Source organism: Salvia splendens, chromosome 7 (genome assembly GCF_004379255.2).
Source record: "Salvia splendens isolate huo1 chromosome 7, SspV2, whole genome shotgun sequence".
In the NCBI taxonomy this organism is placed as follows: Eukaryota; Viridiplantae; Streptophyta; class Magnoliopsida; order Lamiales; family Lamiaceae; genus Salvia; species Salvia splendens.
In genome coordinates, this window is record NC_056038.1 from 10856992 (window position 1) to 10872877 (window position 15886).

Here is a 15886-nt window from a genome sequence, read left to right on the forward strand (position 1 = left end):
TATTTTTATTGGACTGTTTGGACCAAATTTTGAATATAAAAAATACTAAATTTTAGCCTAATGATTTAGGAAGCATAGTAATCGAACGACACACAAATGAATTAGGAAATCTCAAGAATTTCGAGCAACTGATAGCCTGGTACAACGACTTGGTAGGAAGCATACCGTCGGAGCCAAGGAAATGCAAGAATATGATACAAAAAAAACAATAAATAATAAAGTAAAGGTCAATTTTGATCCTAAACATATGACCAAAATACGAATTTGGTCCAAAACATTCACTTTTTGAAAAACAGGTCCGTAACAAATGAAAATATCGATGAAGTAGTACTTTTTTTTACGGTTCCGTCAAAAATTAACGGTCAACGCTAATTACACAGTGGCATGACCGTTAGTTTTTTTACGGAACCGTCAAAAAAGGACCACTCCGATAAGGATTTCATTTGTTATGGACCTGTTTTTCAAAAAGTGAATGTTTTGGACTAAATTCGTATTTTGGTCATATGTTTAGGACCAAAACTGACCTTTACTTTAAATAATATTACTCCCCTCGTCCTATTCTAAGTAGAACATTTCTTTTTTGGTACGAGATTTTATGTAGTCTCCGTCCCCGCAAAAAACTAACTGCTTTTATCATTTTGGGCCATCCCAAAATTAGACGAAGTCTAAATATGGAAATTTTTCAACCAATAATAATCTTACACATCATTTATAATGTGGACCCTGTTAAGAGATAATTTCTCTTAACAAGATTCTGGCGTCGCGATTGTGATCGGTGGAGGAATAAAAGGTAGTCGAGGTAGTCGCGGGAGCTTTGCCCGTCGATCAAACCAAGAACAATACCGAATTGAAGTAAAAGAGTAAAAATAAAATAGGATAATTGTATTTCTTCAATGAATGAGGAGGATACAATGACTCCTATTTATAAGACTAGCCCTAACTTTATGAACACGAAAATAAAGATACTAAGAATATATGGAAAGATATGCTAATTCAATGCTAAACTAAATAATAGATATATGGGGATATTTCTAGTGATATACTCGTATCAACTCCCCCACGGTTAAAATTCACCTTGTCCTCAAGGTGAAAACCAAGAAGCCACAAAAAGCATCGATGAGGATTGCTTTGCGAGTGCTTTGCGAGGTATCCCCTGGATCAAAACTGTTCATATGCCTAAGATCCACCAAATGCTCCGCCACATTTAATGTCAGAAATCTGCATTTATTTAGATTCATTTTCTTCTTTATTAACACATCCATCAATTGGCTCGCATTAGCAACTACAATGGGAACTCCTTTATTTGATATACCAAGTTGTAACTTCATATCAACTACTCCAAGGTAAAGAGACTCTGGATAGTCATGAGTCCAAAATATTCCTTTTCTTTTTGCAATTATCCTTTGCACCACTAGATATCAAAGAACTAGATAGAATTTCGGAAGAAAAACATAATCTCTTGGATCAAATGAGCCAGATCGTCTGTTTGCACCAAATGGAAGAGTTGTACATCTCTTTTCACCATCTTCATCAATAACATACCGGTATTCTTCACCAACCTTAAGATTCCCGAGTCCTCCTGCAACAACTTTGACAATCCATTTAATTTCAGACCTTGCCACAACCTTCGCAACCTTAGCATTTATTGCCAAGTTTGCAATAGCCTTTTGATCATCTAAACTCGATGGATTAAGCAACCTTTGGTCTTGTTCCCTCAAATCATGCCCATCTCTACCCAAAAAGCTACCTGGACTGTCGTCAAGTGTTGGCGACTATCTGTGGGTAAGATAATCTACATAGCATCCATTCTCATTAGGATTCCTTTCTAAGGCAGTTACATATCTCCTGGCAGCCAATGGAAGAAGCCTTTGACGCAAGGTGGGAATTAAGAAGCAATATTTAGCGTTGATAACAGCAGCTTTGCGAGGTGTGCCTCCTAGATCAAAAGCATACTGAGGAGAATGTTTGGTAACGAAGCTCAGTATATACATGAGACAATAAGCAACACCGGCTCTCTTTCTCCCATGTTTCTCTGCCAGAGATCCAACGATGGATCCGAACACTCCGAAAGAACCAAATTCTGCAATAAAAAGCTGGACGATTCCACTCTTCCCAAAACCATATGTACTATATTGGTAGTAAGCATATGGATCATGCAACCATTCACCAACTCCATCCTTTAGGAACTTGTGGTTCTCTTTAAAACTAATTAACATATTTGTAAAATTGGCACTGTAATCAAGGTTAGTTTCTGTAATAATAGGGTCCATGCCCAATGCTTGCCATCCATCATCGATGAATTTAAACTCTGCTGGTGCTACACCTACAATCAAACTTCTTACTTCTTCCTTAACCCTCTTCCCTTTGATAAATGGCACAAAAACAGATGCTGGAAACAACGATAAAGTTGCAGCTGTTACCTTGAGATGCATTGCAATATGAGCATACGACTTCTTTGGTGCTTCGTCAATTATGGTGGGGTTTTCAATCACCAGCTCTGCATCATCCTGAGCCTCATCAACATCCTTCGACACATGAATATCTTCTTCTTCAATTGCTGGCAAGTCCCCATTCTCTGGGAGGTTGTACAGTTCTCCAGAAACAACTTTTTCTACAGATGACGTGCTCCGCTCAGAAACAATATTCTCCTGAACTCGAACTCGGATGAGAACTGGCTCTTCAGGAACATGAACTACAACATTATGGACCACCGCTGGGCTAACACCAATATTATTCACATAAAGTGAATCAACGGTGTAAGGCGGGGCAACATCGCCGGCGGTGGATGCGGTACCGGATCAGGAAAGGGTGGTCCCGAAGGTCGAGAAACCGGCTGCCAATCATAATAAAACTGAGATGTTCGCCGCTGACCATCAAGTTCTTATCCAATCGGGGGCAAGGTCGAACACTCCGACAGCGTGTATGAATCTGTCACAGCGTTGTTGGTGTGACCGGTGGTGGGGATTTGGTGCAGCATGAGGGGATCCAAGTTTGGATATGTATGTGGACCAAGGGCGGTTGTGGACCAAGGGTGTTCGTGCGGTGGGTATCTCTCTGACTGGTATGGAGGCGACGGTAGTTCAGGTTGCGGCTGACCAGAGGCCGAGGTTGCAAAATTCTGGTCGTAATATAGCTGTTGCCATTCCAGATGATCAGGAGGTTGAGCGTGCGACGGATGAAATCCCGTGTTCACTACGGGTGGGTGGCGTTGCTGATATAACAGCGTCGGCTGCGGCTGGTATCGATCTTGGTGGTGATCGAATCGATGAGTCATGTCGTAGGGCGGTGCAACATCGGGCGGCCGGAGGTCCCTAACCTGGAGCTGCTACCAATCCATGGGTTGATCAGCGTGGTTGGCGAATACCGGAAGGGCATAAGGCGGGTCTGGATCAGGTGGAGAAAGATACCAGTCTGGCTGGTAGAAGGAAGCACGGTCCTGCTGCCACGATTGAGCAACGGCGGACTGATTATCGGTGGGCAACTGCCACTCCCTGTAAGCCTGACGATCGGCCGCCTCCAACCTTTTGTTTAATCTGTTGCAGAAGGCCATTATCCGGTTACATAGGGAGGACAAACTGATTTCGTCGTTGGTGTAATGAGCCATGAGTACGAAGATGAAAGCACCAATTGTTAAGGGATAATTTCCCTTAACAAGATTCTGGCATCGCGATTGCGATTGGAGGAGGAATAAAAGGTAGTCGATGGAGGAATAAAAGGTAGTCGAGGTAGTCGCGGGAGCTTTGCCCTTCGATCAAACCAAGAAAAATACCGAATTGAAATAAAAGCGTAAAAATAAAATAGGATAATTGTATTTCTTCAATGAATGAGGATGATACAATGACTCCTATTTATAAGATTAGCCCAATTACTCCTATTTATAAGACTAGCCTTAACTTAATGAACAAGAAAATAAAGATACTAAGAATATATGGAAAGATATGCTAAATCTATACTAAACCAAATAATAGATATATGGGGATATTTCTAGTGATAGAGAGATGATATGCTGGGCGCTCATTGTGAGCGCCTCTTGAGCGCCATTCTTTCTCTCTCTCCACGTCACCTACTCTTTCCATTTTTTAATATGTGAAATTCATCCAATTCAATTCGTCTTCTCTTCTTCAATTCTCCAAATCTACATCACTTCTCTTCTTCAATTCCCTTTCGTGTTCTCATTCAGTGCAATTCTTTCAAATCAATTTCACCTTCTCTTCTTCAATTCTCAAAATCAGAATTGTTTTCCCTAATATGTGAAGTTCTTCCAAATCAATATCACCTTCTCTTCTTCGATTGCCTTTCGTTTTTCTCTATATGTGAAATTCATCCAAATCACTTTTAACTTCTCTTCATCAAATCCCTTTCATTTTTCTCAATCTGTGAAATTCATCCAAATCAGTTTCAACTTCCCTTCTTCAATTCTCAAATTCACAACCTCAATGCTGAGGCAAATTGGAAGAGCCACCTACGTGTCGAAGGGAGTTGTAGTGTCCGACAATTGATGCAGTCTGGGTGGGCTTAAGATTTGGTTTCATTGTACTTAAGAGGGATTAAGTGTACTTGATTGTAAAATTAGTTTATGAATGTTGATAATGAATTTGGATCTTTCATAGTGTTATTTTGGCTACTGGAAAATTGAATTGCTTGATACTAAGATTGTGAGGAATTTAATTGATCATTCATGCCTGCAACCCAACTGTTTGAGAAAATGCTAAAACAATGATTGCAGTTACTCAATATACACTCTTTTTACGACTTATTCAATAAACACTCTTCGCTTTTTTCCTTCAGCCTAATTTCAATTTGGAGTTAGTTTTTTGTTGATCTACAAAGTTGGATCTTGGCTTGATAAAAATGAGAGTTTGAATTTTGTTTTTGATTAATCGGTTAAGTTGGATATTGGCTTGATGAAATTGAGAGTTTATTAGTCATCTTGTAACAGAGATTACTAGAATTAACGTTATTTACATGTGTGTCAGCAATACCAAAATGTGGCTAAGTGCATCATGATTACTGCATTTCATGATAGCACTTGCAATATAAATATGTTAAGAAGTTGCAAAATAGTCTACATATTTGAGAAAGAAGAAACAAATGGATAGCTTCTACCTAATGAGATGACTCTTCAATATTTCATCAAAATCAACTGAAACTGAGCAACACAACAAATCAGAAATATCACAAGGCTAAATATTCTACAAGTAAAAATTTCCTCAAGTCATTTTACCAAAAAAATTGCAGCCAAGTGAATCTGCATGCATAGTATTTGACTCAATCTCAATGATTCCCTCTCACATAAGAGTAACCGTTCAGCCAAGTAGACAGGTAATAAGACAAGTCAGGTTGAGCAGCAACCAAAAGGACACAGGCAAGATGACAATCTGCATCAACTAAAAGGATACAAGCAAGACTACAAATATCATTTCATTATGACTAATTACTAGAATTAAACTGATGACATATATACATTGCAACTGAAAATAATATACCAAAGCAACATATAATGTAACAACAACAGAAGATGTCAAGCATTTATTACTTACTACAGATTATTAAGTTCAAAGTTAGCAAATACTACCACAAATAAATTAATACTATGTAAGAATTAATAATAAAATAAAACTTTGTTTTAAACTGAAGAATCAAAAAGAGGTCACCAAACTAGGTAAGCATGATACTAAAAACACCTAAGATTATACGAAGACCTGACAGTTGCAACTAATTTTGCAAAAACATCTAATATTATCCAACATCAGTAACTGATTCCAAGAAAAAGTAACATAACAGTTGCAACTCATTTTGCAAAAAAAGAGATATCATTCTATCTTGAAGCTAGATTTTTTCTTCAACTTGCATAACATATCAAGTCTTCTCATTCTTGTTGCTCATTTTCAAAACCTGCAACAGATCTGAAATTTAAATATGAGAGTTAAGTTAGTGAAGTGAAATTTATTGGGTACTAAAATACTATACAATATACATGATGAAACAATTATGCACATACCCATCATTTAAACTTGGGCAATTACGTTTGTCATGTGATACTCCACGTTGCCCACATCCATGACAAGCCCTAAGCTTTAAAGTTGACTTCTCTTTTGATGATAGCATTCACTTACCGCACTCCTTTGCTCTTATTTGACAAGGATCGCCAATATTTATGGCTTTATCCGAGATTTTCCTTCTTTGACTTCCATATTCAGTTGTTGAACTAACACCCATTTCTTTGAGTTTACTATCTATGAAATCAAGTTGTTCATCCAAAAACTTTGTGCCTTCATCAGTCAAAGATGCAACATCAATCAATATCGAAGCTTTATATGATAACTTGGAATGTCGTGACATCAAAAATCTTGTTGGATCATCATTGGAGTTCTCATCATCTATTGTATATACAAGACTAATCTTAGCTTCTCGTGTAACACCCGTACTTTTAAGTACGAATCTAATTTATGTAACGAGATAATTGATAAAATTATTTCAAATACTATGTTTCTCAATAAATGTGATTTGAGAAAAAGTATGTTTTATGTGTTTAATGTGAAAAGGAACTTACTTATTTTATTTAATTATGAACTTTGAGAGACATGTTGAATGTCTCGTTGAAGGAATGACGACGATATTGCTATATTTAGCAAGACGAATGAAATACGTGGAAATGAATATTTTTTTAAGGAAGACGACGTGCGTAAATCGAGGAATGGTTGAAAGGATTATATTTGGAACAACACCAAATATAAGTTGTGCCGTTAAACGTACTTTAATTTTTTTGGTTGTGAAGAACGAAATAACAAAATTTAATAAAGACCCGTGAATTTTAATTATCGAAGGAAAATACGAAAATATAAAGTATGAATTTATTTTGGGCATTGCAAATTTAATTAGAGTCCAATTGTCTATCTACAAAATAGCTTGGACCCTAATTAACAAAATAATAATATTATCAATTTGGGCTTACAACCAAGCCCAAGTTCATTAAATTAATTTAGAAGTCCAATCATTTTCCAAAAAATGGGAGCAAGCCCAAAGAACTCCCTTCTCCTTCTTCTTCTCCAAGTAGTCGACGGTTTTTCCACAAGGACTCTCTACCTCCGACTCTTTCACTTTCCCTCTTCCACCATCAATGCTTCCATCCAAGGGTCACCCCAAAGCCACTACTTTAGCCTTTCAAACTCTCCTCCTCACATTACACTACAAAAGAAAAAAAAAAGAGAGAGAGTGAGAAAGAGCGGAGAGAGAAATCGAAGGCAAGAGGAGGAGGATCCTTTTTCACCATTCTCGTTCATTCACCACCAAAACCAACCAAGTTGAAGGTATAATTCTCTCCCATCCTAAAGCATGAATTGTTGTATGTATATATATTACCTACATCATTTCATGATTCACCTTCCACAACCACAAGTTTTCAAACAATACAACAACTAAGAATTTATCGAACACTCACCGAACTTAATCGAAAGCCCGAAAGAACACAACTTTGTAATAAAAACGTACCTTGCGGGTTGAATCGGGGTCGTTCGGGGTTGTTTCGAAGAAGAAGAAGCCGCCGCCGGCGATGGGCAGCGGCGGACAGCCACGCTCGACTTTCCCCGGTGCGGACAGCGCCCCGGAGGCTGGACCTCCCACGGCGACGACCCGCGACGTCTCCTCTTTCCGGCGAGACAGCGGCGGCGCCGGTGCAGGCCGCGACGGCGAGACAGCAGCTCTCGGCGGACGGCAAGACAGCAGCTCGCGGCGGACGGCAGCAGCTCCTGACGGGCGGCAGCATCTCCGACGGGCAGCAGCACCTCCCGTCGATTTCCGGTGGCTGGGCAATCGATTTCCGGTGGCTTTTTTAAAAAAAAAAAAGAAAGGAAGAAGAAGCAGGGAGGGAGATGTCGAAGAGAGAGAGGGAAGGAGGAAAAGAATGAGAGAGAGAATGAGGATTGGGCCTCTTTTGTTTGTTTTTGAATTGGGCCTCATATTTTTTTTTGTTGGGAAATTGTTTTGTTTTGGAGATATAAGGTGGGTATATAATTAGTAGTTGGGTCTCACCAATTAATTTGGAGGGATAAGGTGGGCTAAGTAATTAAATCTTTGGGCCAAACTAATTAAATCCCAGAATTTCGAAAGGCAAATAATTTTATTCCAAGTGCGAAATAAATATAATTGCGAAGAGAAATAGTTGCGATAATTTAATTATACGCTTAAATAATTTTTGGGAATTTATTCCGACATCGTGGAGGAAAATTATGAGGAGTCAACGAAGGAGTTATAAGCGTAAATGGCCGACCGGCGCCGCAAGCGACGCCTTGGGCGGCCGCCGAATAATCGAAAATACACGAAAACCGAGAAAACGAAATAAAAGACTTAAATTAGAGTGCATGCATTCTAAATACCTTCGTTACCGAGATTTGATGTGAACTTTATGTATTTTCCGAAAAGGTGGTTCGCACACACGCTAAAAGTCGGAACGAGGAACTGTTTACGGAAATCCTAAGCTTTTGAGGTGGGCTTTCTAACTAAGTATTTTGTGAGCATTCGAACTAAATTATTTTCAAGAGCTTGCGATTTATTATATCCGGTTTGAGCATCTTTTAAAGTGATGAATTGCTTTCTAAGTGTGATTGCCAAGTATTATTTCATTCCATGACGATGTGTTATATGTGTTTAAGGTGTGAAAGTGATGATCATATGTTGTGAATTGATTGTGAAAATGATAGCTTTTGAGTGGTTGTGAATTGCTCAACTTTGTGGATGTGATATGATGATGCTCGACCTTGACAAAAAAATGAGTTATGTTTTAAATATGTTTTTGAGGAAAAATAAAGTTTGCAAAGGGTATGTCATGCCATGTTTTTGTTTTGGAGAAATGCCTATCTGTTTGTTTAGCAAGGGAGTTGTCCCTACTAGACCTATTGAAATTGAATTCGGGTCTGACTGGGGAGTGAGTCCATACTCAGGCTAGTGTACACCAATGGGGAACGTGAGTCGTCTTTTGGGTCGGCCGGTCTAGTGAACGAGTTTGCGGCCACATTCTCGTTCACAGGATGTTGATGAGATTGATGTTGATGTTGATGATTGCTTAGTGGGGAGTGAGTCCCTACTATGAGTTTAATCGAATTCGGGTCCTAGCAAGGGTGCGTCCCTACTCGGACTAGTGCACACGATGAGGACCGTGAGTCATCGAACGGGTTGGTCGGTTTTCGTGCTTGTGGTAAGTGGCCCCTTACACGGCACCCTAAAGAACAGATATGGCAGTTTCTTAAGTAAATCAAGGAGAAATGATTGTTTTTGAAATGATGAGGAAATGATTTTAGTGTTTCTCGGCCTTTTAAAGTAAAACCCGAGTTTCACTCAACGATGGCTTGACATAACTTAATTGATGAAATGTATTTCGGGCATGAGTTCACTGAGTGCATCAAGTACTCAGCCCCTGCATATGTTTTCCCTATGTGCAGGTTGGGCGTGGACGGGGGACGGAGGATGTTGAGCATTTGGACAAAGACAGTATTCAATAAATGTTCCGGTTGCTATTGTGTCTTCATACATAGTAGTAGTCAAACTCTCAATTGCTTCCGCTACTCTACGTTTTAAGAATTTCTTTTATTTCCTTTGGATTGTCAAACTATGTAATTCATGTTATGTACTTTCGGGATTTGAAACCTTGAATTGATAATGAAATTTCGTCTTTTGATCTACATGTCGTACTTCCTTGATTGCTACCCCTTCTTCCCCGCTTCTTAATTCCCCCACTAGTCGCGATCCGCTGTGCTTTCTATCCTTAGGTAGTGCGGTCGTGACATCTCGTGTCCACCGCTTGAGTATATACTTGTCAGGTAGTTCAAATATTTGATTAATGCGGAAGAAAGCTAGCATGTGTCTACAAGGAATACCATCAAACTCGAATTTTCCACAACTACAAGATATATGATCTCCCTGTCTATCATGCATGAGTAACCTTGGTTTTGAGGACGATGAAGTTTGACAACTCACCACATTGTAAATCATAATATCATCTCTTGTAGAGGCATGCTCCACAAAGTAACCATGACTTCGACTCATTTCATCTTGAAACTCCATCCATTTTTTTTCGTGTACACTTTGACCATTTGAGCTTCCATCGGCCAATTTGTTTTAATTTTTGGATGCTCATTCATGTCAATATGGTCTGCAACTAACTCATTATGTCTTTGACGCCTCAGTGCTCTATTGAAGCGTGTGATAAAATCTATCAGTGAGTTCTTATTGGAGACATATTTCTTAAAAAACGAATGAGAACTCTCAGATCTTTGACTACTTGACATCCCAGCAAAAAATACATGGCTAAAGTATGTTGGAATCCACTTATGCCGCAGTTCATACATCAACAATATCCATTTATTTTGCTCTAAGTTAGCACTTCTGATTACCTCACTCCAACCATGCTCAAAATCCTCAGGAGATATAAAATTTTTTATAACATTTTTTATGCTTTGGTAGTGGTCCCGAAATGTTACAGGAGAAATCTTTTCAGGAAACTTGTTCAATATATGCCACAAGCAATAACGATGCACTGTTCCTGGCAAAACTTGTGCAAGTGCTTTTGTTAATGCAGGATCTTGATCAGTGATGATTGATTTTGGTGGACCTGTTGGCATAGCTTCCATAAACTTATTAAGTATCCAAACATATGATTCATTCTTCTCGTCACTAAGAAATCCACAACCAAAAACTATTGTTTGATGGTGATGATTAACCCCTACGAAAGGCGTAAAAATCATTGAATACTTATTGGTGTTATAGGTGGAATCAAAGACAACGACATCACCAAATACACTATAGGCCCCCCTTGATTTAGGATCTGCCCAAAAACATCTACTGAACCTATTGTCTGAATCTGTCTCATAATCAAAGAAAAATGCTTTATTCTTCTCTTTCTCTGAGGTAAAGAATTCTATAAGAGTTTCAGCATCAATCCCTTTTGCTCATCCTTTAATTCTTTCTCAAAATTCCTAATATCTCTCTCCGTGCAACCAACACTTTCAGGTCCACCGCATTCTATCTCCAATAATTGCATTTGTTGACATGTCGGTATATTAGCTTCGGACAATTGCTGAGTCAATACTCTCTTAACCATAGAAACACTACGGTGTGATCGAAGCAAATGCACCTTTGAAGGAGTAGAAAGTACATGATTATAACCTTTCACAAATACACTAACACTCCAATCAGGTCAAGTTTGTTGTTTGACAATAGTAATTTTTGCCTTGCAACCAGTTCTAACTTCCCCACGAGCTCTTGTCTTGATTGTGTCACCACTCGTTTTTCTTTTCTTTGAACGATCTTCATCAGTTTGACCAGCTTTGAAGCATACAAATTGTTTCCAAACAACTTCATTATTCATCTTGTTCCTTTTGCTACTGCTTAATCATGCACTAAAACCGGATTCCCGTGCATACTGATTATAGAATGAAAATGCATCATCTACTGTTGCAAATTTCATTCCAATCTCTGGCTTCCGATCATTTGCAACTTGAGGAATATATAGTTCATCGTTCATATTTTCACTTAAGTAGTTGATTTCCCCTTCGTTATTCTCTGCATGTAAAAATGATTGTGCAACTTAGTTTCTCAATATGCATAATATTGAGGCAGTAACATTCTATGCTATATAATTCACATGAAAAAAACATAAAAACATAATAAAATGAATAAAGACAGAGGTCAAGGTTCAAGGTCTTACATGAACATCCTCTTCCATAAGGTGAGTGCAAAACAATATTACAAAAAGAAATCAGAAGTAACTTTAAAAGGAACCAATGGATGACAATCTCTTGATCCTAATAAATATGAAAACAAACTAGGTCTAGTGAAAAATCAAACCTTTGCTTGTCCGGACGTGAATACCAAAACTGGGGCAAACCACACCAACTAATACTTGAGGTGGACGTGTGGGATCAGAGGAAAAACTATCAAGATGGACAATTGAACACAGAATAACCTCGGATTTATTTAGGAAAAAAAGATTGCATCTTTGATAGCAAAAAAGAATCAAGGTAATTTGTAGGTAAATTCTCAATGAAGATACGGTGAAGAGATAAAAAAGGATATTAACAAAAATTAAAATATAATAAAGAATCAAAGATGAAATTAAAAATGATAATTTTATTCCGGAAGGCATCAGCCTTAATTTCATGGTAATCATCGCGATCAAGATATCTGCTGAAGCAAAACCATGAAAACTCTTCCCTAACCTGTTTGCCTCCCCAGTCAACAAAATTGTTGTAATTAATTCAGTTATATCACTCTCCGCATCTCCAAATCCAATCCAAATGCAATTTACACATTCATCAAACACTTCTTCTATAATATATCCAAAGTGAACGTATTTGACATTGCAGATAAGAAAGTGAAAAAGAAACATTGATATGTAGATTTAGAGTAATGGAAGAGAGGTAATTTATGGTATAGCTTCTGATTTTGAGAATTGAAGAAGAGAAGGTGAAATTGATTTGAAAGAATTGCACTGAATGAGAACACGAAAGGGAATTGAAGAAGAGAAGTGATGTTGATTTGGAGAATTGAAGAAGAGAAGATGAATTGAATTGGATGAATTTCACATATTAAAAAATGGAAAGAGTAGGTGACGTGGAGAGAGAGAAAGAATGACGCTCAAGAGGCGCTCACAATGAGCTCCCATCATATCATCTCTCTCTAGTGATATACTCGTATCAGACCCACAATCCACTAACACTCATTTCACTACCTTTTTCCTCTGTCTATACTTTTTTTCATCTGTCTTATTTTACCAATTGCATATTAAAACTCGTGCCCTTTAGAGAATATTGTTTTGTGAGTTAATGGAGAGATAAAGTAAGACAAGAAGAAAAATGAAAGAGTGAATGTTTCTAGTTTTAGAGATATCAATTAGAATGATATATGCCAAAAAAGAAAAAATGTGTCACTTAGGATGAGACAAACGAAAGATAAGAAAAGCTCACAATGCCTTGAAAACAAAACTTATACGCCATTGAGGTTCAATCAATTGTATAATATAAATAAATTAAAATCATAAACAAAAATTATATTGAGATCCAACGATCAATGGTAATATAAATAAATTAAAATTAAATATGCTAAATCAAACAAATAAAATTGTTTTTAAAGAAAATGAGTGCAATGAAGTGCATGTCGTGCACAAGTGAGGTGGATGTCGTGCACTGACCTTCTCTCTCTGATCAAGAGGAGTGACGGCATGGCATGTGCGTGCGGCTCATACCGCCTACCGCAGTATCGAGCGCGACCTCCTTCACAATTCTTCCCTTGGATGCGAGCAGGGACGGAACTAGAAATCGAAATGAGTCGGTGCTAAAATTTAACGATATATATGCCTAAATGTGTGATGCTTCCGTAATACTAGTATTATCCATTTGCAATTACTTTGACTCGTTTTTAATAGTATTAAAAATGTAAAAAGAAAAATATTAGAAAAATATGCATCATTTTATATAGTAATTTTATAAAATAATATGAGTAGATTGTGAAATCTATTTATCAAAATTAATGAAAGATAATAAATGAATATGTACGGCAGATAGACAAAAATAAAATATGAGATAGGATAATTGCTGCCAAAATATTAATCAATAATGTTATTATACAAATAAAAATAATAAAATTATAAAATTTAAATAAATTGATTGATATAATAAATTACTATATAAATAAAAATAATAAAATTTTAAATCGTACAGTAATTGATTTTGAAACATTTTTCAAGAAGAACAAATATTAGTAATATTCCTAAATTAATAATAACACAAAACAAGAAATCAGATTTAAATGTGATCTCATGTTATGGAGGTCATAATTACATTTCCTTTTCAACACTCTTTTCTCTTCTCCCACTCTCTCCTCCATTTCTTCTTCTTTCTCAAGCTTTCTGTTGTAAAAAAGAAAGCACAAAAAGCACAAAAACACTATAGGCGATTCTCAGAAGACGGCACCAGCCAAGCCCCCGCTGGAGTGCCGGCTTGGCCTATGCTATCTCCGTCCCTGGATGCGAGTGCTCTGACAAAAACCAAAAATAATAAAACTAAAAATTTTTGAGAGTTGAGACTCCACCTAATCTTATCACACGTGTGCGTATTTGGAAAAGAAGTCAAAGATAAGAGCACTACCTTAAACAAACTGGCAAAACTCCACGTTAAATCAAGTCAAATTCTTTATTCAAATGGGACATTAGGTAAGCCTAATTTTCTAAACAAAATGGTTTTGTTAATTAGCAGAGTCGAATGAATTAGTTGAGAAACTACTACTCCACTAATTCTAACAGTAGCAGCTCTATATAAGAGTCTCCGATTCAATGTAAAATTCAGAGAATCCATTAATGCAAATGGCAGAACCAAACCCTTCCAAAAGCGAGAGGAAGAGAGAGAGGCAGCTCATTTCTGTTCCATTCATATGGGAAGAAAGACCTGGGATGCCCAAGAAAGAGTGGAAACCTTTCAGCCGACCGGTCGAGCCTCCTGCGCCACCTCCCAAGTTCGTCGTATCCGTCCCCTTCGGATGGGAAGAGAAGCCTGGGACGCCACTCCCATCCTTCACTCAACCTCCGAAACTATTGACCATTAAATATGGAAACTGGAATGATGATCAAGGTGACAGTGAAGGCGATGAATCATCAGAGATGGAGCTTGACACGTGCAGTGTGGGCACTGATGTCTCCTTCTGCTCGGCCAAGTCCCTCCTAGCCAATGCCCCAATATCAACCACAAGCGCTGTTCCTGTTCAGCAAACTTGTCTTGCACTGGTGACCACAGATAATAGCAGACTTGTGCAGAGTCCTGGTTCGCCAGCTTCTGAAACTGACAGTACCTGCAGCGCGATCTTGGTTGGAGCTTCCTTCTTGGAGTGGCTCTTCCCTCTGCTGGTGTCGAATTCAAACATCACGAACAAGATAGGCTACCTGGAAAAGGTTCCTTCTCAGGGGAACGATGTGCAAGCTATAGAGTATCAGCGTGGCAGCAACTGCAGTCAAGCCAGAAGGCCGCTGCTCACCCTTGGAGAGTTGATTATGATGAGCCGACGACAGAGCTGCCAAAGGAAAGTCAACAAAATGCATAAGCAGCAATCCATGGTAACCATATTCTTTACTTCTCTTGCCTTTAAAACAGAATTACCTTTCGGCAGCAACTAAAGATTCTTTTACCGATGACAGGACTTTATGAGGGGGAATGCCTTTGGTTGCTGCATCTTTCAGTCTGGAAACGGAATCAATCGGTTGCCGCTCAAGTGGAAGAAGAGACAGCTGCAGCTTAAATTGATGTGAAATATCGCCTTCACTAGAAGATTAAGATCAGCATGTTCCTGCTTTACATTTAAATGTTCATGTTTCTACTATTATGATGTTTCACCAAAGGAAATGTTCCCATTTTCTAATGTATTCCCAACGGAGTATCTTGTTTGTACTTTCCCCTATTTTCTAAGAGAGGTATTTTATAATTAAATTGAGTTCCATTTATAATTTGTGAAAATGAATGATTGTGAGAATGTAAAATATTCAAGTTTAACTACCATTTCTTTCACTAAAAACTGACAATCCATTCAGAAAAATTGAATTGTTATGAATTTGGGAAATATTTCTGTTGTATAAGGTAGGAGTATATTAAAAGATTCATTGTTTGTTGTGTTTGGATTAATATTAGTACATGACCGTAAAATAACAGATTCTGCAATATTTTGCCTGCTTTATACGAATAATATACATCAGAATTAGATTAAGATCGTTTTAGGGGGATCTTGTGGTGTGTCAAATAATTTGATATTCCGAAAAAGGCCCCACAAATTTAAATCGGGCGCTAAATTTGTAAAAGAAATAGCAGCAATATTTTGGTCCTCTTCTTTTCCAATGAGCACGGGAAGATCG

General features: G+C 37.9%; 1 protein-coding gene across 1 annotated transcript; it reads left to right on the top strand.

Annotated features, from left to right (window-relative positions):
* The first annotated feature begins 14356 nt into the window (after positions 1 to 14356).
* Positions 14357 to 15467, top strand: LOC121741122. Its single transcript, XM_042133823.1, has 2 exons — positions 14357 to 15097; positions 15179 to 15467. Exons 1-2 carry the CDS (start codon positions 14441 to 14443, stop codon positions 15287 to 15289), a joined length of 768 nt encoding a protein of 255 aa, XP_041989757.1. The 5' UTR covers positions 14357 to 14440; the 3' UTR covers positions 15290 to 15467.
* Positions 15468 to 15886: the final 419 nt, after the last annotated feature.